This window comes from Tachysurus vachellii, chromosome 25, assembly GCF_030014155.1.
Source record: "Tachysurus vachellii isolate PV-2020 chromosome 25, HZAU_Pvac_v1, whole genome shotgun sequence".
Classification (NCBI taxonomy): domain Eukaryota; kingdom Metazoa; phylum Chordata; class Actinopteri; order Siluriformes; family Bagridae; genus Tachysurus; species Tachysurus vachellii.
The window spans coordinates 4,915,692-4,942,248 of record NC_083484.1 but is presented as its reverse complement, the minus strand read 5'-3'; the positions used below and the strand labels follow the sequence as shown (position 1 = coordinate 4,942,248).

Below are 26,557 nucleotides of genomic sequence, written 5' to 3'. Positions count from 1 at the left end.
ACTCATATATACACACATACACACACCACTCTGCATCTGCTCAAAACCAAGGTAGGAAGTTTATTTCTACTATTTATTCTATTGCAGTCTGTCTGAATAAGAATATTAAATATACTCTTAGTACAGTAAACTACGAGTCCTTCTGTATCTGTGTGGTCCTGATGGGTTCATTCAGTCATTTTCCTGCTTTTATTTTAAGAGCGATAACAGACTGGGCAATGACGGACAGATGTAAAATGAAAGAGTAAAGCTATAATTAAAAATGAATGTGTAGATCCATACTAAAATGTAGCTTTAAGAAAGCAGCTCATGCATGAGGATTCTGCTTGGCTAAACATCACTGCGTTGCAAATCTGACAGTATCACATCTTATCAGTTTGGCTGAAAAAGGCATACAAGGTAGGAGCAAGCAAAAACTTTTTTTCTTTTCTTTTTTTATAAAATCAACATGTTTATAGCCCAAATCTATAAGTACTAGTTACTTCATAAACTAAAAATATACACAATACTGAATTTAGTCATTAATTCACAATAGTCAAATATATGTATTTATTTTTATTCTACTTATTCTCTAGCAGTCAATATTTTCCACACCTTATTTATTTTGTTTTTAATTCAGTCACTATTAAAGTCACAGCTAAAATTAAAAAGGTATAAAATGTCAATTGAATAAGAAAAAAATTCGCTCAATTATGATTTAGTCAGATAATAAAATATGTATTTATAGACTTACTAACAAGGTTGTATTAAACTGATCATACACATTGTGTGTGTGGTTTGTTTGTTTGTTTGTTTGTTTGTTTAACATTTATCAATGGGTAGTAATGTTCTGTGCATCTGTAGGAATATCCTGAGTAAAAGGTTTGTACAGTTATCCCTTAAATTTTTTACAAATCTGTATGAAAATATTTAATACTGATGACCAAAATGACAAAATATTAGCAATAGAAATATTCCCAGCAAGTTGAATGTAAAAGATTTAGTACTGTTGTATGATGCATAAATAAATAAATAAATAAATAAACAAACAAACAAATAAATAATAATCTTCGATTAAAAGAATGCTAATGCAATCACTGAAGTCTGACATCATATGTATTGAATGTATAATTAAATAAATGAATATAATTAAATGTATTTAATTGCATTATTTTTACCTAATTTGATGTAGATATAATAGAGACATGCTTCCCTGAGAATGACAAACAGTCCAGAGTCCAACAGCAACCAGGACAATGTTTTATATTAAACAAAAATGACATTTTAGATTTTCCTTAAAAATCAACCTGTTTTGACAGACAGAGTACACACTGAAATTCAAATAGCTCATGGGCTAGTTCACCTCATGACACGTGTGTAACACACCCTCAGTATGAACTGCACATGTTAAATGAACCTGGTTACTGATGAACACCTGATGTTTCATCGCTTCTGTGTTTTATAAACATGTCTTAATATTTGCATAGAGCAAAATATGAGTGTATATAAGCAAAGCCTTTAAAGTCTAGCTTGGAAAAAATGCAATTTAAATTCCCTGTAATTTATCTTGATTGAAGTGATGGGATTCAAATGAATGAAATTTTTTGTGTAATTGTAGGAACGTTGTGTCACTGTTGCTTTTGTATTGATTACAGCTGAAAATAGTACTATTACAGTACTATATATTTTTAAAACACAATGTTTTTCCTCCTTCCTTAACTGTTGTTGAGATTACATTAATAAAATTGTTGTCATTGAAGGAATTATGTGAAATTTTTGGTTATATAACCTAAACTTCCATTATTGCTATAATACAGTACACTTATCAATTTATTTGTTATTTATTTACTATTTAACAGCATTAAAATCTCAGACTCTACATTTTGCTTGCGAAACAAGACTAAAATTGGAAACTTGGAAAGTTTCTTTAGCTACTTAACTGGTCATTGAATTCCCAAATCTGATTGGTAAATCCAACATATAACTTTTAATCTGGTGAAGATAATGATAATATTTGCAAATATATTTAAATTGCAGGATTTGAAACAAAGCTGGTACTTTAAGTTTTCCAACAAAGGATCGTCCAAAACAAAAGGATGTCTTGCTTTGCGGTTTTTTTCAGAATTCAAGCATCAATTTTGTCTGAAGAATTAATGAAATAAGGGAATGAAGTTATTACATATAGCTATATAGCTATTCATATCTGTTATAACATAAGAGTTAACAGGAACTTCACGGACAGTATATACAGATTAAAAAGGATGATGTGAGATTGTTTCGTAAATAAAATAACATAAATTGATTGCACATAGCTGTGATTTAAGAGGAATCAAAGACTTGGGCATGTGCTGTTACAGTAAAATAAATCTCGGGTTGGTGTTTATATATCGTGGCGCATCACACCACACTGTTATTTGTACTTCTTTACCTTAATGCTTAGATGCTTATTATTTTACCTGCATACCACTTTTTCTAACTAATGTGTATAAGGATGGCTTATGGGCATCATTAACACATTTCTCTTCTGAAATTTATACTGTATGTACTGTATTTATGTAGTATTCAAAGTGGTCCAAAGGTCTGAGACTGCTAGTTCTTCTGCTTTTTTTAAGTTAACACAAATTTATATTACAAATTTAAGCAAAAGGAAGAATCATAGGTTAAGAATAATTTTTTACTGATCCGTAACTTCATTCAGCTTTTTGCTGCAGTTTTCACCGTTCTGCTTTTTTTCTTTATTGATAGTGTGCACTTGAGCTAACATCCACTCTATAAATTAAACCTAATAGGTATTTCAGTGGAAGTGTACTGTACATACCATATAACATACAGTTAACCCAACCTTGGATTTAATTATATTTCAACATCAGCTGAGTGCAAACACTTTCATGAGAACAGTGGACATCATGTGGACAGCAGGTGTTCAAGATAAACTGAAATAACAATGTCAATATTAAAATCACAATGCAATCTGTTTAGCAAATTTTAATCAATTTTATGAGTTCATTCTGAGAGGCTGGGAAAGCGTGTCAACAAGCAGCTTCATGACATACATCAATACAGCATACATGCACATGCGTTCCTCTTTCCATTTCTGTTTATTGCACATGAAGCTCATGAAGCATCTTTATGTTTACTCATATACTGTAGGATGAAACTCTATTCAGCTCCCTCATAAACCCGTAGATGAATATATACATGAGTAAGGATGTTAGCTTAAAAAAACAAAGACTATCAGCTAGATTGTGTGTTGAACTCTGAACTGTATACAAGGTGTGGTGTGTACAGTAGTGTGTCATCTCACATTTTTGTTGTCACAATTTGGTTGCTTAGCAGTGATCAAACAAAAGCAATGAAATGACAGAAAAAATTAATAGATTATATATATATATATATATATATATATATATATATATATATATATATATATACATGTGTGTGTGTGTGTGTGTGTGTGCTTAACCACAAATTAAGGACATATTTGTCATCCACAGCAATTGTTTCTAGCTTCAAGAGGTCCTTGTGTCAGTTTTAGCTTCACTACATGCATTTTTAAAGATAATTTGTGTCAGAGTATAACAAAAGTTAGCATACTTTTTAGTCTTTTGACAGAATCTGTGGTGGTTCAGGCAGAACCTTGGAAGGATCCCATGCTCCCATGATCCCATGAGCCGGTGTAAAACCCATGCCTGATCAAAAGATCAGATGATCCTCTGTGGTGACTCCAAACATTAGCCTTGTAGCTCCTCTGGTAAAAATAAATGTTGCTTACTTGTACTTTTGGGGTTCAATGTGTACTTTCATTTTTAGCCAAATTTCAAATCATTAATAATTTACATTGCTTCTGTTTCTGTTCACAGGTTTTCATTGTGAATTTCTTTTTTCAGGAGAAACCCCAATGAAGCAAGATAACTCCTATAGCTGTGTGATAGATGAGGTTGATTTGGCTAACATGGCTAATGTCAACGTGTTTGAAGTGAGTTCTGGTGTGTGTATGTGTGTGTGTGATGGGGAGGAGGAGGATGGTTGTGTGTGTTTGGTTGGTTGGATGTGTTTTTAAAATAAGGTGAAGAGAAACAAACATTTACAGAACATCCCAGCTGATATTACCTCAGTGTGTGTCATGTTTCTGTGTGTATGTTAGAGCCCTCTGCTCAGATTTCACCTATTAATCATCTCATGGTAATACTTTTTGACAGCTGGAGTAGGATGTATAGAGGTGGATGTAAATCTAACATGTAGGTTACGGCAGATCCTAACATCCACCTTTTTCTCTTAGTGGGTGGTCCAAGGCGATTTTTCTGCTCTGGATTACCTGAGCAGGAAGAGTCCGACTCACCTAAGTTCTAGGGATGAAAATGGAGCACGACCGATCCACTACGCTGCTGCTAGTGGACACGTGGACATTATTCGGCTTATTGTATCCATGACAGGACCTGAGGGTGAGCTCTAAACCTCTCCACTAGTGCTGCACTCTATAGGCAGCACTATAATACAGACCACATTTGAGCAAAGAGCTGTAATGTTAAAGGGGGAACTAAAATAATAGGTTAAATACTGCTCAGACGTTGTACATTTCTCTGTACTCAGTAACATCATCAGTTCAACATCCAAATCATCCAAATGATTCCTTTCTATAGGCCACTGAAAAATCATTACAAATGAATCATTTGTATACTGTGTGTGTATTTGTGAGAGATTAAGACTACAGTAATGCACACAATTACTTTTTACATCAGTGGTGATCAGAAAAGCATCTCAGGACTGCAATTTTGTTATATTTCTATTTATTTAATGGGTTGAGACCACAAAAGCAGAAAATTTTGGCATCAGTTTAGAAAAATTGTCAGCCAGAAACAGGAAATCTTGAGTACTGCAGAAATTGGTCTCAACAGCATAAGAGCTTGAGAAATGGGTTTTTGAGCATTGTTTGAATATCTTTGCAAACTTGTGGTTCCCCTCTTGACCACAATTTGTTGTCTTAATGCATACTTCCTTTCACGATAATGCATTATTTCACAATGTCATAATGTCATCTCAAAATGGTACTAATATTACTCAAGAACTGATATTACTGTAACTTTAATGGCTTCTCCATGACCAGATCCAATAGAAAAAAATCCAATGGAGTGCATTTAGGATGTGGTACGACTGGAGATTCAAATATACAGCAATTATGTGTTACCAGAATCTCAAATGAATTCTTCAGACATCATGCGGAATCTTATGGCTACACACATTCATAAAAAAAAGAAAATAAAGGGAGAAACACAGGTGTGTTATCGATGGATTAACAGCTCTGTGATGGTCTATTATAGCATAATGTACATTAGTTATCTGGCCCAGTTTCCCACATTGCTTCAGTGCTTGACCACTTAATAGTGAACATTAAGAAACCCATTAGCATCATCTGAAATGGCCATTAAACCTACGTTTTCTCATTAAAAAGTAATGTGAGAACATGAAATGGAAAGAAATTAAAAAAAAAAAATGTAAAAAGCATTTAAACAGGAAGAGGATCAGGTTTGTGACAAAACAGCAAGAAAAATGAACACTTTTTGAAATATCTTTATATAATTTGTTTTCCCAGATTTGTTTGTTTGTTTGTTTGTTTGTTTCACTCTGAGCACCTCAGAGCTCTGTAGCACATACTGAAGTGTAATAAACATGTTATCAGGTATAGTATTTTGTGTTGTGCAGAGCTGGATGCTCAGGATGCAGAAGGCCAAACTCCTCTACATTTTGCTGTGCTGAAAAACCAGGAGTCAAGCTGTTCAGTGTTGCTAGACATGGGCGCCAATCCAAACACCCTAAACACAGCCATGATGGCACCGATTCACTTGGCAATCAGCAAAGAATACAACAACCTAGTACAGGTGAGTTTTGTTATGTGGTACTGAAAAGTCACTCACACTCAATTGCTTGCTACATGATAGTCACATAAACTCCATCACCTTGTACATGAGAGTCAAAACAACTCAGGTTCCTGGAACAGAGTCTCTCATAGTCACATACCTGGTACAGGTGAGTCACAAACTCTTCATTTCCAGATGCAGATGAGTCGAACAACCTCAAAATACCTGATACAAAATGGCATTTGGCAAATGACCTACGTTCACCTCATACAACATTACAACTAATTATACAACTGAGCAGCTGTGGGTTAAGGGCCTTTCAGTGGCCATTCATCAGCTGATACAGCTGAGTCAAACAAATCAATTTAACTGATACAGATCATTCATTCATTCATTCATTTTCTACCGCTTATCCGAACTACCTCGGGTCACGGGGAGCCTGTGCCTATCTCAGGCGTCATCGGGCATCAAGGCAGGATACACCCTGGACAGAGTGCCAACCCATCGCAGGGCACACACACACACTCATTCACTCACGCAATCACACACTACAGACAATTTTCCAGAGATGCCAATCAACCTACCATGCATGTCTTTGGACCGGGGGAGGAAACTGGAGTACCCGGAGGAAACCCCCGAGGCACGGGGAGAACATGCAAATTCCACACACACAAGGTGGAGGCGGGAATCGACCCCCCAACCCTGGAGGTGTGAGGCGAACGTGCTAACCACTAAGCCACCGTGCCCCCCCGATACAGATCAGTCACACATAATTTTTTGGTAAAAGTCAATCAGTTACACAGATTTATTTACCTGGTACAGCTCAGTAATACCCACTTAGTTACCTGTTACAGGTGACATACATTCACTTAGGCATATGGTACAGGTGAGTTACATCCACTCAGTCATACCGTACAGGTGAGTTAGACCCATTTAGTTACCTGGTATAGGTAAATTACACATATTCAGTTACCTGTTAAAGGAGAGCTACATCTACTCAGTCATATGGTACAGGGTAGTTAGACCCATGTCGTTACCTGGTATAGGCGAGTTACACATATTCCGTTACCTGGTACAGGTGAGTCACACAGTTATCTGGTACAGGTGAGTTACACATATTCAGTTACCTGGTACAGGTGAGTCACACACACAGTTACCTGGTACAGGTGAGTCACACACACAGTTACCTGGTACAGGTGAGTCACACACACAGTTACCTGGTACAGGTGAGTCACACACACAGTTACCTGGTACAGGTGAGTCACACATATTCAGTTACCTGGTACAGGCGAGTCACACACACAGTTACCTGGTACAGGTGAGTCACACATATTCAGTTACCTGGTACAGGTGAGTCACACATATTCAGTTACCTGGTACAGGTGAGTTACACATATTCAGTTACCTGGTACAGGTGAGTCACACACACAGTTACCTGGTACAGGTGAGTCACACACACAGTTACCTGGTACAGGTGAGTCACACATATTCAGTTACCTGGTACAGGTGAGTTACACATATTCAGTTACCTGGTACAGGCGAGTCACACACACAGTTACCTGGTACAGGTGAGTCACACACACAGTTACCTGGTATAGGTGAGTCACACATATTCAGTTACCTGGTACAGGTGAGTTACACATATTCAGTTACCTGGTACAGGTGAGTCACACACACAGTTACCTGGTATAGGTGAGTTACACATATTTAGTTACCTGGTATAGGTGAGTTACACATATTCAGTTACCTTGTACAGGTGAGTCACACCCGCAGTTACCTGTTACATACAGTTACATACAGTTACATCCACTCTGGTACAGGTGAGTTACACATATTCAATTACCTAATGCAGTTGAATCACATACAAACACTTCATGTTTTTTCAGGTTCTCCTGTCCTGCAGTCGGACCGACGTGAATCTGGAAGGAGATTTGGGAAACACGCCTGTGATGCTTGCATGCTCCTACAATAACTGTGAAGCTCTTCATACACTTGTGAGTATAACTGAAGTATTATTTGAGGAAAAAAGGAAGAGCACAAAATTTCCTTAATGTACTAGATCCACCAAGATCTGTTAGGTTTCCTTCTTCAGTTTTGCAATTCAGCTACAAGGGCACTATTGTCACGATGCAGGACAAAGGCGAGTGAGGATCCAAATGCAGATTTAAAGTTTAATAGTCCAAAACACAAGAAACAGATGAACAGACAGGCAGACAGAACAAGGCAGCAAACAGGGCTAACAGGAACAGGCACACCAACATCCAACATGAGGCAACGACCAACACCAGGGAAGTGAACAAACAGAGTATAAATAAGAGACAAGAACCAATCACACAGCAGAACTAATTAGAGACAAGACAACATACCTGAGGGGATGAAGGAGTACAATTAATGTCCATGGGAACAAAAGAGTGGGCGGAGCAAACAATTAACAACCGGGAAAGACAGCGGACAGAAACAGGACAGAAACACAGACAGACTCATTACAACTATAAATAATAAGGGAAGCTTACAGCCAATAATTTAGCATCATGTAAACCAAATACTTAAATCACTGCAGATAAGGGCTTTGTTAGTTGTTCATTTTTTAAATACATTCCCTTTATGATTTTAGACACTTTTGTCTACAAATATGAACAAAAGATCTTCACATATTTCTAATATTCGCAATACGTGCAAATTGTACAATGTATTTCTAACATGATGTCAAAATTCATAATTATGTCAATAAAAGTTTTTTTTTTTTTTTTTTTTGCTATTTTTTTATTTAAAAGCTTTTTGTGAAAAAATGTTAAGCCAGCTCGTCATGTATGTAGAAAAGGGCAGAAGAGGGTATGTAGAAGTGGTTGGAAGCTGTTGATTAATAGCGAGGAGTTAGCTAGTACTCCTACTATGCTACATGTAAACATCATTAAGTCTGTAGCTCTAGTGCAAAACTGGATGCAAACTTAAGAAAGGTATTTGTGGAAATTTCTGACTTTCTCCAAGCTGCTATTTGTTTTACTTTTCCAGTTTAAATATGGAGCAAAGCTGTGTCATCAGAACAAGCTGGGGCATTTCGCGATACACACAGTGGCTTTTTCTGGAGCTAAAGAAGCAATGGAGGTGATCCTGCAAAAAGGTAAGCATCTTGGATTAAATTCATTATGGCTCTGTTCATATGCGTGCTGAACACTACTTAGATACAAAATATTAAAGTCTTGTGGTTGTAATTCATTGCTACTGCAACTGGTATGTACAGAGATGAATGAATATTTTTGGAAACCCTTAATTGTGTAGTCATGGAGACAAATCTGTGCACTCATGTGAGCTGAAAATCTGCTGCTTTAGAACAGTGTACAAAGATTCAAACTATTTAGTGAGGTGTGTGTGGGTGTGTGTGTGTGATGGGACACTTGCACAGTGAATTGATCATATCGTTTATATCGTTACTAAAACAATAAAAATGCATCATTGCAAGTCAGAGATTTGCTGTATTTCAAACATTGGCTCCATGACTCTAATTTGCAGCTTGAGGCGAATGTAAATTATTTGATTTGCACTGATTTACATTTGTTTACATGTCTGCATGTGCAGACGAGCTATTTAAATTAAACAACACGACAGAAATAAGCAAAACTCATCTTCAGTCTTGACATGGTTTACATGAGTCATGACTGTGCAAATTTGAGGACAATACTCTAAACAAATCCCCATTTCATGCTTTACATGGATAAAAGGCCATGTCAGGCCATGCAGTTCCTGATAGCTTTATACGAATGCTCGTGTGGACAATGTTATTGAATAAGGCAGAGGTTCCTAATGTGGGGTCCAGGGAAACCCAAGAGGTCTGTGAAACATCGCTAAGGGGCTTCCATTCCTTTTGTTTTGTCATTACAGTAAATTCTAAATCATAACCAACATTATCAAAGTTATTATACAGTATGTAGGCATCCAAACACCAGTCAACTCAGACCCAGTGTTTTCAGGATTAGACAGATATGGAATTTATATTTTTTTGGCTAATGAGGTCTCTGGTCTCTACAGAAAGTTTAAAAACCCTGGATATAAGGAATATACTTTTAACATATTTCTATTTTACACAATTAAACTTTTTTCATTTCCTCTCTCTGTTTCAGGAGAGGACCTGGGTATTTCCACCCTCACACACATTAATTATTTGGATAAATCTAAGAGCAGCCCGCTTCATCTAGCTGTACGAGGTGGAAATACAGAAGTGATCAAACTTTGCATCTCTAAAGGTGCAAAAGTGGACCAGCAACAAGTAAAGCAGCTTTATACTTTTTATGTATATGTTTAAAATGCATAGTCATAGGCAGCATTAGTTACAGTACATGCAATATAATAGTAAGAAACATTGTGTGTGTGTGTGTGTGTGTGTGTGTGTGTTACAGTGCGACAAGTCCACAGCGCTGCACTTCGCCTGCACACAGGGAGCGATGGAAGCTGTTAAAGCGATGCTTCTTCCTTATGACAAAAGAATTGATGAAATCATTAACATTAGAGATGCAGCCAATCAGGCGCCGTTACACAGGTCAGTCTATAACAGACTCATGGCCTGCTCACTATAGCACACAATTGTGCAGTTTTGCCAAATAACTTCTAAAAACGTTTGCTGAATGTTCAGCATACCCATGAACTCCCACAATTCACTGCCATACATCAACATCCATATGATTTATCCTACAGAAAGATCCACCCCTTAGAGCCACAGACAAGCATCTGCGTGTGCACTATAATTATAAATGCTCTGAATATAATGGAGGGTGCACGGTGGCTTAGTGGTTAGCACGTTTGCCTCACACCTCCAGCGTCGGGGTTCGATTCCCGCCTCCGCCTTGTGTGTGTGGAGTTTGCATGTTCTCCCCGTGCTTCGGGGGTTTCCCCCGGGTACTCCGGTTTCCTCCCCCGGTCCACAGACATGCATGTTAGGTTGATTGGCATCTCTGGAAAATTGTCTGTAGTGTGTGAGTGAATGAGTGTGTGTGAGCCCTGCGATGGGTTGGCACTCCGTCCAGGGTGTATCCTGCCTTGATGCCCGATGACGCCTGAGACAGGCTCCCCGTGACCCGAGGTAGTTCGGATAAGCGGTAGAAGATGAATGAATGAATGAATGAATATAATGGAGCATCATTTCAACTCGTTTTTGTAATGAGTCTGTCTGTGATTTGCCCTGTTTCTGTCTGCTGGTTTGCCTTGCTGTTAATTGTTTGCCCCGCCCACTTGTTTGTTGCCATGGACACTAATTGAACTCAATCTCTCCCTCAGGTGTGTTGTCTTAGTCGCTGATTGTCTCTGCTTGGTGATTGGTTCCTGTTTACTCTGTTTGTTCACTTCCCTGGTGCTAGTCGTTGTTGAATGTTTATGTCTATGTTCCTGTTTCCTGTTTGCTCAGGGTTCTGCCCTGTTTTGCCTGCCTGTCTTTTTGCCTGCTTCTTGTTTTGGTTTAATAAAAGTTTGAACTGCATTTGGATCCTCACTCGCCTTTGCCTCACCACGACAGTTTTATTGTCTCAATAATATTAAAAACAGTTATTTCCTATATGGTCCTACCAGTCAGAGAAAATGTAATGAGTTTTTTTTTTTGTCATTTATTTTTTATTTGAATCTCCAACCAACATTCAACTCAATTAAACACATTGATTGAGGAAAATAAAACTTTAATTAATTCAGTAAATGTTTTGTTATTTATTTGCCTTGCTGTGATTACAGAGCCACGTTATTCGATCATGTGGAACTGGCTAAATATCTCGTCTCCAAGGTGAAGAAGAATCATTTTCATGTTTAGTCTTATTATATGATTAAATTTCGCAGTACACTCACTTCACTACCGTACAGTGCAATACACAGTCGGTTGTATTTATTATTTTTTGTGCAGGGAGCGGACATCAATTGCGTCGACTGTAAGGGTTTTACCCCTTTACTCCTGGCTACAACAAGCAGCGCATGGAAAACTGTTTCATTCTTACTTTCTAAAGGTGCGTTAAGTTCATGATTATATATTAACATTATATATTTACTACATATAAATTCCTTAGTCATGTCACACATCACAGTGTCGGTTAATGTTGGTGGTGAAATGAGATACTCACAGATTTAAGAAATTCTATTTTTACCGAGCTACTAAGGGAAATAGATAAATTTATAGAAAGATCCCAAATCATCTAACCTCTATCCTAAAAGTAAATGGTGATATCTAACCTATTTCTGCTCTCTGTGATGAAGTGTTTGTTCATAAGCAGCTATAATTAATAAAGTGTTATCTTCAACCACTAAAATTCTCTGTGCGGTTACCCCAACAGAGGGAAAAACACACGCCAAAAATGTCCTCATTTATTATATCCCAGACTTGCAGCTGTAAAATAATTCATTTGTTTATACTGATTGAAAATGTCTGATAAGCTGATTTCCATTACACTGGAGGAACAGAACAGGTAAAAAGAGAAAGTGGTAGCTAAGTGGTTAAGGTGTTGGACTACTGATCGGAAGGTCGTGAGTTCAAACCCCAGGGCCATCAAACTGTCACTTCTGGGCCCCTGAGCAAAGCTCTTATCCCTCAATTGCTCAGCTGTACAAATGAGATAAATATAAGTCGCTCTAGATAAGAGTGTGTGCCAAATGCCGTAAATGTACATCAGCACAAATGTACAAAATAAAAAGGGTTATACACAAGATTGTTCCTGTCTAGTTTGGAAGAGCTGTATTTTTTCACTGTATCTATCACTCCTGCTTGTATACTATATATTCACTACATAAAAACTCTAATATCTACATTATGCTGTGACCGGTACTTCACTTACTTACCCCAGGACTCTATACGGCTGTGACGGACCAAAAATAAACAAAATATTTGGCCACATCGTGTCTTAAATATTTTTCATTTATACTATACTAAATTCTTGTTTATAGAACTGCTATATAATAGATATATCACGCTCTTATTAGCACAGATGTGAGCACCTGAGGCTGAATCAAAGCAGTGCTAATATTAGCAGAGCAGTGATAATCTTACTTGCCTGATATTGCTTAAATCGCAGATCCATTGTGAAAAGATATCAAGAAAAACAGCATCAATGTGGTTTTTTTTTTTACTTGCAGATGCAGATTTTAGAATTAAAGACAAAACTGGGCGGAACTTCCTCCATCTTGCCATCTTCCAACCGAAAGGACTGAAAAATCTTCCTGAACATATCCTACAGGTAGAACAGGAATATAAACTAGATAGATAGATAATAGATAGAGAGAGAGAGAGTGTGGTTGTTGTTTGTTTTTATAGAGTAACATATAAAGTTTATTAGTTTTGCATTAGTGATTTTTATTCCACTCCAGAATAAAGAAGTGTGGGAGCTGATGAGCGATGAGGACTTTGAAGGCTGCACTCCTCTACACTACGCCTGCAAACTCGGCATCCACGACTCTGTTAAAAACATGCTGGGGTTTGAAATCTCCTTGGGACGCAAGTCGAAGGAGAAAAAATCTGCGCTTCATTTTGCTGCAGAGTGAGACACACACATCCCACATACATGATATATTAGAAATTTTAACAAAATAATAATCAGAATTGGTAAAGTTAACCATAGAAGCAGCAGAAGGTTTCTTGCTTTGTTACTCATTTACAGATACGGACGAATAAACACGTGTCTCAGGCTTTTGGAGACGATCAGAGACTCGCGTTTGCTAAACGAAGGAGATGAGAATGGACTGACGCCGCTCCACCTGGCCTCTAGAGGGGGCCACATTAAGGTGGTGGATCTTCTGCTCAGGAGGGGAGCACTGTTCCAGAGGTACTCCATCCTGATACGATGTTTAAAGAATGATGTTCTCACCTTAGTACATTAATTGGCGTAAAAAATGTTAAAAAAAAAACTCAGTTCCAGAACCTTCTAACCTTAATCCAGACAGTAGAATCTGTCCCTAGCTTCAAAACATGGCTAAATTTGTCACAGGTCTTTGTGGACAAAAGCATCTGATTAACAAGTAAACAAACTTTGTTTATTTTTAGCCCATTAGAATTATCTACAATTATCTATGATGAACATAGTCCTACAAACAGCATTGTGTTTGATTCTACGCAAATACGCTAATAACAAGCATGCTAGCTTGATGATGTATTTTGATGCTGGGTTTGATCACACTATATATATAGAGTACTGGATAGCAGGTTGTGACTGGAATGTTCCTCACAGAGTTAGAATCTACTTTGTCATGAAGATGTTGGCAGCGTTGGATGCAAATGCAGATGATTTCAGTTTAATTCAGTTCAATTACTGATGAACTGTGCAAAAAATAAAATTAGCCAAGAATCAAACAGCTATGAACAAGACTATCTGCAACAACATAAGCTTGACATTGAAGTGCTTACAAAGTAAATCAGGATGCAGTGAGACACAGGCGATAGTATTTAGGACGTTTGACATGCTGAGGATGATGGGAAATGTGATTCAGTGCACTTTGGGTGCTACCATGATAACATTAAATTTACTACCGGGTCCTTGTAAGAACGGTGATTTAAAACTCACTCATTTTCTACCACTTATCTACACTCTCATTCACTCACGCAATCACACACTACAGACAATTTTCCAGAAATGCCAATCAACCTACCATGCGTGTCTTTGGACCGGGGGAGGAAACCGGAGTACCCGGAGGAAACCCCCGAGGCACGGGGAGAACATGTAAACTCCACACACACAAGGCGGAGGCGGGAATCGAACCCCCAACCTTGGAGGTGTGAGGCGAACGTGCTAACCACTAAGCCACCGTGCCCCCCGTTATTTAAAATGATTTTCTAAAAAAATATAAAATATAATCTAATAGAAAGTTATTTTGTTTGAATGAATGACGGGATTATATATATATATATATATATTATTTACTGAAATGTAATGAGTTTCATATTCAGGTTAAATTGTATGTTTGTTCTTTTTAGTAAAATCTCCTGTACTTGCTTTTAAATTTCTACAGTAGCTGTTGTTGATTTACTGCAGAACTGAATAAGAGATTAATTAATTGATTAAAAGATTAAAAGAATTAAAGATTAAAATGATTTCAGAAAAGACAGAAATAAATGTAATTATAAAAGGAGGTTTATTGGCGTAACATTTTGATATTTCTTAGGAGTTCTCTCACTTTGTGTGTTATTGTGCAGCGATTATAAAGGCTGGTCGTGTTTACATCACGCTGCAGCTGAAGGATACACGCAAACCATGAACGTCCTTCTGGCAGCCAACGTCAAACTGCTGGATAACACGGATGAAGACGGGGTATGAAGTTATCAAAATTTGAGATTGTTCAAGTTGAAATTGAAGTTTATCCACTTTTGTTTGATTTTTGACCAAACTGCTCCTGAGCAGAACACAGCTCTGCACCTCGCCGCACGTGAAGGTCACGTCGCAGCTGTAAAGCTCTTGCTGAACCTAGGAGCTGAAATCCTGCTCAATAATAATCACGCCTCATTCTTCCATGAAGCTGTGCGCAGTGGGAAGAAAGATGTCACTAACGCCGCTATTGACAATGAGAGGTAAAAGAGAGAAAAATGTGCTCGCACACACACACACACACACACACACACACACACACACACACACACACAAATATTGTGTGTTGACAAAACAAAGACATGTGAATTGAGTGTCCCTCACCTGAGTCCCCTGTCATAGACTCCACGTTCCCTGAGACCCCGTGTAGAATAAGCAATACACAAAACAGATGTATAGTATAGTATATACTGTACAGTGGATAGTATAGTGGATGTATAGTATAATACAGTCCACACATTTTCTTTCCCGTTTTTTGGCTTAAATTCTTGGTGTCTAGACATCTTTAAGAACCCTTGTTTCAGACAAATCTCGCAATATCAGAGTCATGACCTTCAACAGATATGCAAATATTTCTTTAACCAGCTGAGCTACATGAGTCTGAACCCGAGTAACTTTCCCAGCATTTATCTTGCTATAACATCTGGATCTAATGCACTGGCACTGAATACAACCTTTAAATATTTCGTACTGTGGTTTTGATGTATATACATTTAATTTGACTTAAATCTTATTTTTTTTAAATGTGCTTTAAAAGCAAAATTTACTCAATTAAAAAAATGACCTTATCCACTGTTACCTTATCGAAAGGATGATTTTGTTAATGACTTGACTATATTTCAATGGCAGGTTACCAGAAATAATACCTAAGTTTAAAATGGGCTACACTAACTGCCCTGTGCTGGATTTAATCGAGATTCTACCTGAATCTACAAAGGTATGTGCTGTGATTTTTTTTTTTTCTTTTTAAAACATTCGAGTCCACATTTGAGAACTGGATTTCTTTCACCAGTCAGTACAGAATTAATCATAAAGGAGATTCAGAGGCATCAGGATGTATCCACATTATCTAGATTAGTCCAAGAATCCCAGTCTTTCATTATTTTTCCCATTAGTGTTTTATCTGATATTATTACGTGGCAGAGTTCAGGCAAGAAGAGGATGCAAGTGCAGGTGAACCCAGTAAACCAGTTAATTATATAAAAATGGATGCTGAATGAGGATGCGTGTGGATATTAGAAAGGCGACTATGACCTCTGCTGGAGAAAAGAGAGGTCCAGCTGTGACTATATGAAATCATATGAGATCTTAAGACTTTATCATACTGTACATCATACACAGCACAACATTTTTAAAAATGTCTACATCGACAAAATATGGGAAAAAAAGAAAAATGTATGGCATGTGAATACAATAACTCATATGTTGATACGAGTATGAATATACTATTGAGAAAAATGCAAAATGTGTGCAATGAGTGTGAAGTTATAGTGTATTCTGTGCAAAAAAATTCAAAAGTGAGTTGTGCAAAAGGCCGTCCGTTTGAGGTAGTGCGAGTTATGTGATGAGTCCAGAAGAGTCCAAGTTCTCTAGACGTTCTAGTATGTTTAGTGTTCCCATGTCCTCCACCAGACATTAGCTAAATCTGCTGATTTTCATACTCTAGTCTCATACGTCAACCTCAAATCAGTCAGAAGACTGCTACAAATAGTAACTGATGACATAAAAACTGATGTCAGTACTGCGCTTAGACAACTAGAGTTGAACCAAATAAGAGAAAGAATTGTTTCTTTAAGTTTTTATCATTTCCTTTGTTCCATGCAGCATCTTCTGGATCTGTGTATGACTGAATCTGAGCATGACCCAAACAGCACTGACTATCATGTACGTATTAGAAGTGCAATAAACTAATGTGGGATTTTTATATACATATATATATATATATATATATATATATATATATATATATATATATATATATATATATATATATATATATATATATATATACACACATATATATATATATATACACGCATATATATATATATATATATATATATATATATATATATATATATATATATATATATATATACGTATATAGATAGATAGATAGTTCAGATAAAGAGGAAAAGAAATCAGCCAACAATCATCAGCAATTCTACAATACTGTAGTATATACTATACTAATACAGCTGTATTATATAAATATTATCTCAATATTAGCGTTATTATTATCACATTACTAGCATTGTATTCTTAATCTTTGCATTAGTGTTAATATTAGTTTTAGGTTCATTTTCTACAGCATCAATTATATTATAAGCTGTTCACATGTAAGATAAACACCTCCTGTTTGCAGATCACATACAATTTCCGGTGGCTTCAGGCTCCACTGAATATACAGAAAACACAAACGGACAAAGCTGTATATGTTCAGCCTCTAGCAGCTCTTAATGTGAGTAAAGAATGACACACAGTTTATTATTATCTCTGTCACTGACTTCTCACTTATATCCTAGATCTCTTATAATCTAGATTTCAGTTAAAAGCACATTGCTAATTAACTGATAGTTTAAACAAGACAAGATTCAGGATATATTTTGTCACTTAAACGTTGTACACTGTATACAACTTGGAGTAAAATGTAAACCTGCTCCAACATAAAGCGTGCATATAAATAATTCATTCACAAAAAGGTGAGTTAAAATAAAAAAAGAAGAAATATGAAAGAATATGAAAAAAAAATGAGGAGACAGGAGTTATAGCCATAAAAACCTTTCAGACCACAGAAGCACTTACAACAGGCTAAACAGACACCTTCACTGAGATGGGTGAAGTCCTTAATGATTGTAACAGCTCTGAATCTGTTGGTGTAAAATTGGTGTAAAACTCCTAATAAATACACAATTGCTGGACTGTATATTTATAATCACAACCTCCAGTGTCACCCAAATGAGGATGAGGTTCTCTTTTGAGTCTGGTTCCTCTCAAGGTTTCTCTCAAGGAGTTTTTCCTCACCACAGTCGACTCAGTCACCTCAGGCTTCTCATTGGGGATAAATACAAACACATTTAAATATAAGTCTAATATCAATCTTGAACTTTTGTATTATATTAATCTTTATATAATGTACATTTTTTTGTGTTATGTTTCTTTTGTTCTGTAAAGCTGCTTCGAGACATTTCTATTGAGACGTATAGAAATGAATGAAATACAATACAATCAATAAAATTTGTAATACTTTGGTAAATTTGTGATATCATTCATACCGCATCTGTTTTATGTTCAAGGTAATAAATGACAACGATGAATAAATAATAATTGGCAAACTATAATTGTCCTTCAAATAATGTTGACTATTGTGATGATCATTTTTGTAAATATTATTATTCTGTCATGATGTGTTTGCGTGTTGTGTTGTCTTGTGTTGCGCAGGCGATGGTGCAGTACAACCGGCTTGAGCTGCTCACACACCCTGTGTGTCAGAAATATTTAGAGATGAAATGGTAGGCTAACAGCCTTTCCCCCAAAAATGATTAGCGAGATGTATCTATTTTATCATTCTTATAAAATAACAGTATTTACAGTTTCCCATAAGTAACCATATTTTCATTTATTTTGAAAGATTGGTTTAATTGAAATTTTATATTATTAAATTACTTTCACTAAATATAGAAATTCTATATTGATTTTTTTTTTGTATGCAATTTAGAACTTGTATTTTTTGGTATCCAATTTTTTTTCATTTGTTTGTTTGTTTGTTTGTTTACATTTTTCTTTTTTTCCGCTCTTCTATGATCGTTCTTAGACTTTGACTAATTAACACACCTTATACAGTTACAAAATAAGCTTTTATAAAGAATTTTTGAACATTTTTAAACAACCGGTGTAATTTCACCTCTCATAATCTCTAGCTTCTCTCACTGCTAGGACATACTGTAAACACTGCACTGCTGGAATATAGTCATCTTTCCCCTTCTTCTTCTGACCCGTGTGTATCTAGGACTTACATGTACATGACATTTATCTATCTCATTTGCTCAGCTGAATTCAGTTAGAGCTAACGGACATCTTTCCTTCAAAGTTGAGGTTATGCTCCTCACATTCTTTTCCACCTTGGTGAGTGTGTTTTCTTGTCAGAGACCGATACAAAGCCCTGTAACATCCAGTAGGTTCAAGTCGGTTTCACTCTACCTCTCACCATTTGGTAAAAAGTGCAGTACAACATTGGCATTTAGCAGACTCTCTTATCCAGAGTGACTTACAATTAATTTCAATTTATACAACTGAGGATTAAGAGCCTTGCTCTGTGGCCCAGCAGCGACAGCCTGGTGAACCTGGGATTCAAACTCATGACCTAACAATTTGTAGTCCAACACCTTAACCACTAGGCTACCACATCCGTAGTACAAGGAATTCTATCAAACCTTGATTTATTTGATTTTTTTGTCCCAACTGAACCAGTTCCTAAGGTTCGTCATCAGATGTTTTTCTCTGCACTTAAAGGGTACAGGACTGGTTCATATGTATGGATCTGTCCTACATTTTGTTTTCATGTTCCCATCAAGCAAAAATACAGATCATTTTACCTAGGATTAGGCTTTCTATGAAGGCATTCCAATTCTGCCTTTGATATCACCTTAGCAGCAGAGGTGTTTCAAGATGTTGGCTAGTGGAAGACTGTAATGGATGGCATTGGCTTTCTGGAGATGCAGTACAATACTAACTAAAGGTGTTCAGCAGGAAGTGGTGCCCCATCAGTGAGAGATAGTAACCATGGCCTCCCTTGGAGCTGAGCAGTAGTGTCCCTAGCACTCAAAAGGATTTATGCAGTCTTTATAAACAAGGCAAAGCACTTCCACCCATCATGGTCGGTCACTTTGGAGCCTGATGTGTCCCTTAACGTTCCTCCTTTGAGCCTGTACAGGGTATTGAGTAAACTTTTCATTTGCAATGGAAGAAAGACTCAGACAGTCGTCCTTGTCTACAGTGAGCCTTGCTCCCTGGGTGATGGACTTCCCCTGGGTGGGCTACAAGCACCATCTTTAATTCATGGGTTTTGTTTAAAAGTGTGCCTCTAGGATGTCTGTGCTGCTGCTACTTGTGCACCATCATGCACTTTCTCCAGGTTCCTTGCCCCTCTCCATGGTGTCTGTGGAGATCATGTCTGGGCACATTTCTGCACAGAGTCCTGTTATTCATGATACTATTTTCATGTTATACCTTCATAACTGCTCAGGCAGAAGATTGCAAGGAAAGATGACTGTATTACAAACATTTTTTTACATGTCTTACATCACATATTTTCATCATCTTGCTTTTTATTACAGTTGCAGTAATGCCAAATACCACATTGGCACTGTACTATATTTGAATATATACTAATTTTAGTGTTTTTATTTTGTTTGTATTACAAAACATCTCTGTTTTCTCTCACAGGAAAGCGTACGGAAGTAAAGCTCATTTACTCAACCTTGCCGTGTATCTCTTAGGCCTTTTACCCCTCACATATCTTGTCATGAACTTGAAACCTACACAAATTAGCACAACAAATGGCACAACCTTCATCATGGAGAACATGTCCTTCCACAATGTATGCTAATCTTTAATGTTTGCTAGAGAAGCTCTTAATATTATTTGCTTAAACATTCACTATCATAGAGAAACATTAGAAGCAGTTATTTATGATGGTGTACTATAATGTAGCTTGCTAATGGGAGGTACAAATAACACAACCAACTCTCTCTTTCTCTCTCTGGATCTCAGCAAAGCTATATAATTTCAGTGTCCATGCTGATGGTCCTCGTCATGAACATTTATGCCATTTGCAAAGAGGTGATACAAATGGCACAACAGGTAACTCATTGTTTTACAAAGTGTTTTACATTCAATTAGCAAGAAAAATGTATAACAGTGTAAATTTGCTGTCCCCTCAAAATAACTCAAAGCACAGCCATTAATGTCTAAACCGCTGGCCACAAAAGTGAGTACACCCCTAAGTGAAAATGTCCAAATTGGGCCCACTTAGCCATTTTCTCTGCCCGGTGTCATGTGACTCGTTAGTGTTACAAGGTCTCAGTTGTGAATGCGGAGCAAGTGTGTTAAATTTGGTGTTATCACTCTCACTCTCTCGCTGGAAGTTCAGCATGGCACCTCATTGCAAAGAACTCTCTGGGGATCTGAGAAAAAGAATTGTTGCTCTACATAAAGATGGCGTAGGCTATAAGAGGTTTGCCAAGGCTCTGAAACTGAGCTGCAGCACAGTGGCCAAGACCATACAGCGGTTTAACACGACAGGATCCACTCAGAACAGGCCTCGCCATGGTCGACCAAAGAAGTTGAGTGCACGTGGTCAGCATCATATCCAGAGACTGTGTTTGGGAAATAGACGTATGAATACTGCCAGCATTGCTGCAGAGGTTGAAGGGGTGGGGGGGTCAATCTGTTAGTGCTCAGACCATACGCCGCGCACTGCATCAAATTGATGCATCAAATTGCATGGCTGTTGTCCCATAAGGAAGCCTCTGTTAAAGATGATGCACAAGAAAGCCCACAAACAATTTGCTAAAGACAAGCAGACTAAGGACATGGATTACTGGAACCATGTCCTGTGGTCTGATGAGACCAAGATACAGTAAACTTATTTGGTTCAGATAGTGTCAAGCGTGTGTGGCGGCAACCAGGTGAAGAATACAAAGACAATTAAGTCTTGCCTACAGTCGAGTATGGTGTATACACTGTTATACACTGTTATAACTACTTTACATTGTAGCAAAGTGTCATTTCTTCAGTGTTGTCACATGAGTAGATATAATAAAATATTTACAAAAATGTGAGGCTTGTACTCACTTATGTGCATTTTGATGGGAAACGTTTTCACATATCCTGGCAGCTCTTATAACTCAGCACCTGCTATAACTCAATTTTGCAGACAGCCTGTCAGATATTCAGTCAGATGAAGGTGCTAAAGCCAATATACACTTTAAAGTAGGAAGTAAAATAATACATTAATGGTGTTAGAAATTGTTTCTTTCCATAAAATATTAATTTATTTGTACACATTTTGTCCCAAAAGCGAATGAGTTACTTTTTGGACAGCTCAAACATATCGGATTGGGCGACAGCCATTTCCTCTATTGCCTTTGTTACTCCAATGTTCTTCAATGTGGAAGGGACTCTGCCGTGGCAGGCTGGAGCTTTGGCGATTTTATTTGCTTGGATCAACTTCCTTCTATACTTCCAGAGGTATAAAAAAAAAGCCATGTGAAACTAGCAACTATTCTGTCAATTGAGAGTGAAGTTTTGATTTTTTTTTTACTTCCACCCTTCACTATAACCCCACCCTTCACTATAGACCCACCCCTGACTATAACCCCACTCTTCATTATAACCCCAACCTTCACTATAACCCCACCCTTCACTATAGACCCACCCCTGACTGTAACCCCACTCTTCATTATAACCCCAACCTTCACTATAGCCCCAACCCTCACTATAGCCCCAACCTTCACTATAACCCCAACCTTCACTATAATCCCACACCTGACTATAACCCCACCCTTCACTATAACCCCAACCTTCACTATAACCCCACCCCTGAATATAACCCCAGCCTTCAATATTACCCCAGCCTTCAATATTACCCCACCCTTCACTATAACCGCAGCCTTTACTATAACCCTAACCTTCACTATAACCCCAATGCTCAATATAACCCTTAACTATAACCCCAGGGCTCAGTATAACCCCACTCCTCACTATATCCCAACCCTTCACTATAACCCCAGTGCTTAATAAAATTTCACCCCTCACTATAACCCCACCCTTCACTATAACCCCAGTGCTTAATAAAATTTCACCCCTCACTATAACCCCACCCTTCACTATAACCCCAGTGCTTAATAAAATTTCACCCCTCACTATAACCCCACCCTTCACTATAACCCCAGTGCTTAATAAAATTTCACCCCTCACTATAACCCCACCTTTCACTGTAACTCCATCCTTCACTATAACCCCACCCTTCACTGTAACCCCACCCTTCATTATAACCCCACCCCTCAATATAACCCCTCCCATCAATATAAGCCCACCCCTCACTATAACCTCACCCTTCACTGTAACTCCATTCTTTACTATAACCCCACCCTAAACTATAACCCCACCCTAAACTATAACCCCACCATTCACACTAACATCATTATGAGTTGCACTTGCCCTGGAATGAATTGGTCTTATTTATCTAATTCAATACTAGAACTTTGTCGTTATTGTTGTTATTCCTAGTTGGAGGTTGAATATACACCATAATTCCTGGAAGTAATCATTTTGTTATTCACACTAACTTAACAGGACTGTTCTTATTATGTTACAGCCTGAGAAGCGTATTCTTGTGACATTTTGTTAAAATGTGCTCCTTATACCCTTACAGGTTTGAGCGCTTTGGTATTTATGTTATAATGTTTGGAGAAATCACAAAGACACTTGTGAGTGTCCTCGTCCTTTTCATCTTCCTGTTGCTGGCCTTTGGATTGTCCTTCCATGCACTGATGCTTCATCAGGTATGTTGTGACAGATATCATCATCATTCCATTTCACCTGTGTTTCTGTTGGACTTATGATTACCAAGATGATGTTGATGATGTCAGTATGTCAGTGGATGTTCCATTCCCCCTATATCTTATTTCCCAACTATCCCAACCTACAGTACAGTTTTCAATGTTTTTTTTTGTTTGTGTGTTTTTCATCAGGGCGAGTTCAACTCGATTGGCTTATCGTTGGCTCAGACGTTTGTAATGACAGTTGGAGAGTTGAATTATGAGACTTCATTTCAGGAAGCATACCTTCAGGGACTTCTGCCTTTTCCTGCAGTCACCTACTACGTTTTTGTGTTCTTCATTCTCCTCATGCCAATTCTTTTCATGAACTTGATGGTATGAAGTTAAAATTTATTGATGATTGATGCATGCCTTTGATTTTCAACTTCCTTTGTGAAACAGAATCCGTTCCCACAATAGTCACTTCTTCATCCTCTTCTTTTATATAAAGCTGTATAAAAACTTAAACCTTTAATGCTCCTGGTGTCCATGGTTTAGTTCTGAGTTCAGGCTTCTGTTTGGACTAGTTTCTGTGTTGGTTCTGCTCTTTGTTTAGCGGGGTTTCCTCTGGGTTCTACTGTTCTTACTGTTCCTTTCCAGATTTGCTAGGCAGAATTATCCATAGGTGTAAATGAGTGTCTATACAAGTGTGTTCATGATGACCTCATCCCATGGGCATTCCAGTCTTGCACTATAACATTTTTGCTGCTCTGATGTAGACATTTTCGTTTAATATTTATTTTAAGCAAATGCAAATTACAGCCACTTTAACCCTTGTATGTTGTTCGTATTTTTGTTACTCAGCCAGTGTTCGTGGGTCTGCTGGACCCGCTGCATTGTTGGGTTTTTAATTCAACACAATCAAAAATTTGATGTTAAAATACTCTACAGATGTTTACTTCATCCCAATTACAAGCAATATAAACAGCATATATGGTTAATATTTGCCCTTTACCTTTATTACATCACATTTTTTGATTAAAGTGCTACTCGTTTTTTGTTTTTTTTTAATTAAATGTAATAAAAAATAAAAAAAAGAAAATCTAATTTAATCAAGTTATGAGTGGGAAAAAATAAACAAATTTACAAGGAAGCAAAGTTTTTCAAAACTATTGATGTTTATGAATATGGGTCCCACAGACCCGAACAACATACAAGGGTTAAAAAAAAACGAATTAATTTGTATTCATTTGCTTGTGGCTCAGATTGGTTTGGCTGTTGGGGACATCGCTGAGGTTCAAAGGAATGCAGCACTGAAGAGGATCGCAATGCAGGTCTTGCACAAATTAACCAAAAAACAAAGAAACAAATTAACATGTTGCTTAATTAAAACATCTTAAAACCATTAATCATTACATGCTAGCACTTCATTAAATGTGTCAATACACAGATTGAACTTCATACCAATCTGGAAGAGAAACTGCCATATTGGTTTATGAACAGAGTGGACAAAGGTAGTGTCACTATCTACCCAAACAGGAAGTGTGCCAAGTTTCAGGTCTGTAACTTCATGTATGTCGTTTATTTCATGCATACTAGCATCAAGTTAAACATTTTTTGGGTTACAATCTACTGCCTACTGTATAATAAGTGGTGTGAATCAGTTTTACTTCTCTGTTGTAAGCAAAAAAATATTATTATGCTAGTTTATAAAAAAAAAAAATCAAATAAAATTGCAAATAAATACCCATACAAGTGTCTAATGCTTTTGTGTAAGTACCCTACATCATTTGTCTACATTTTCTGCATTAGAATCTAATGCTTTATTTGCAGGGAATGTTGGAGCAATTCATTGGGATGAATAGTCCAGAAGGTGAACTGCGCACTCGCTTAGACACTCAGGTGGCATACTCAAATCCATTAGAGATAGAACTGATGAAGCAGAAAGCCAGGTGAGATGCGTTCTATCTTCTTGAAGATTATAGCAGATGATTAAGATCCAGTGGTTAGGCACTTGTTTTAGTCTGAAGTTTCATTTGGTGACAAATGGAATGTAAATTAAAAAAAAAACATCAGCTAACCATCTCGCCTTCACTCAGACTCCGAGAGGCATCACAGACACAGGATTACAGCCCAATTTTTTCTTCCTAAATGATTAGCCTTGTGTGCAGCCTCTTTCACTTGAGCTCCTAATCTTCTCTTCAATGCCATGTGAATCACTTTCTTCCCTTGTTTATCTCAATCTCCTCACTCACTCATCCAAATCTTATCCCTATTCATAATAATCCTTCAAATGATTTATTCCATCTGTCTTCACTGGTCTCCAATCATCCATTCCTCTTCTCTTGTCCTAAATCACTCATATCACCCAATTCCCTCCCGTACACACAGTATCCCTCTTAACTTATCCCAATCCCCTTCCAAATACACCTTGCCTCTCTTTATTCATTTTAATTTCCCATTCTCCTCAGTCCCTTACCTCACTATCTGATTTACTAATCCCAGTTCAATCCCATTCATCTCAATCCATTTCATCCTTCATCTATTCCCCTCCCTCATCCCAAATCTCCCATATATCCAAATCTCATCAATACAGACCCTGCCTCTCTTTCCTTATCTTAATCCCCATTTTATCCCAAGCCCATCCCTCTTTAATCATCTGAAATAGCCATACATCAATCCTCTACGTCGTTTTAACCAACTCCGCCCACTATTGATTCTAACACTATCTTCACACATCCCATCTACACTCAGTGTAACTGATTTATTAATTCCTCTCCTCTATTAGTTAATAATGATGCAGACTGATCTATCCTAAAAAATAAATTTCAAACTATTCTCATTAATACAATAATGATACTTT

The 26,557-nt window shown here is 37.3% G+C and overlaps 1 protein-coding gene across 2 annotated transcripts in view; it reads left to right on the top strand.

Annotated features, from left to right (window-relative positions):
- trpa1b (transient receptor potential cation channel, subfamily A, member 1b) overlaps nucleotides 1–26,557 on the top strand; it is a 29,099-nt gene continuing 2,542 nt past the window's right edge. The window contains exons 1-28 of one of the 2 annotated variants that reach the window (XM_060861376.1): nucleotides 1–51; nucleotides 3,581–3,730; nucleotides 3,840–3,955; nucleotides 4,259–4,421; nucleotides 5,680–5,855; nucleotides 7,721–7,828; nucleotides 8,847–8,955; nucleotides 9,953–10,098; nucleotides 10,229–10,368; nucleotides 11,547–11,595; nucleotides 11,713–11,812; nucleotides 12,933–13,033; nucleotides 13,164–13,333; nucleotides 13,454–13,618; nucleotides 14,983–15,097; nucleotides 15,188–15,354; nucleotides 16,001–16,088; nucleotides 16,976–17,035; nucleotides 17,517–17,612; nucleotides 18,593–18,663; nucleotides 20,597–20,750; nucleotides 20,924–21,013; nucleotides 22,233–22,402; nucleotides 23,589–23,718; nucleotides 23,908–24,090; nucleotides 24,960–25,028; nucleotides 25,145–25,252; nucleotides 25,528–25,646. In XM_060861376.1, the coding sequence (XP_060717359.1) occupies nucleotides 3,878–3,955; nucleotides 4,259–4,421; nucleotides 5,680–5,855; nucleotides 7,721–7,828; nucleotides 8,847–8,955; nucleotides 9,953–10,098; nucleotides 10,229–10,368; nucleotides 11,547–11,595; nucleotides 11,713–11,812; nucleotides 12,933–13,033; nucleotides 13,164–13,333; nucleotides 13,454–13,618; nucleotides 14,983–15,097; nucleotides 15,188–15,354; nucleotides 16,001–16,088; nucleotides 16,976–17,035; nucleotides 17,517–17,612; nucleotides 18,593–18,663; nucleotides 20,597–20,750; nucleotides 20,924–21,013; nucleotides 22,233–22,402; nucleotides 23,589–23,718; nucleotides 23,908–24,090; nucleotides 24,960–25,028; nucleotides 25,145–25,252; nucleotides 25,528–25,646 (3,125 nt within the window). In that variant the 5' untranslated portion in view covers nucleotides 1–51; nucleotides 3,581–3,730; nucleotides 3,840–3,877. The remainder of the gene's footprint in view (nucleotides 52–3,580; nucleotides 3,731–3,839; nucleotides 3,956–4,258; nucleotides 4,422–5,679; nucleotides 5,856–7,720; nucleotides 7,829–8,846; nucleotides 8,956–9,952; nucleotides 10,099–10,228; nucleotides 10,369–11,546; nucleotides 11,596–11,712; nucleotides 11,813–12,932; nucleotides 13,034–13,163; nucleotides 13,334–13,453; nucleotides 13,619–14,982; nucleotides 15,098–15,187; nucleotides 15,355–16,000; nucleotides 16,089–16,975; nucleotides 17,036–17,516; nucleotides 17,613–18,592; nucleotides 18,664–20,596; nucleotides 20,751–20,923; nucleotides 21,014–22,232; nucleotides 22,403–23,588; nucleotides 23,719–23,907; nucleotides 24,091–24,959; nucleotides 25,029–25,144; nucleotides 25,253–25,527; nucleotides 25,647–26,557) is intronic. The other variant, XM_060861377.1, reaches the window with a different exon arrangement.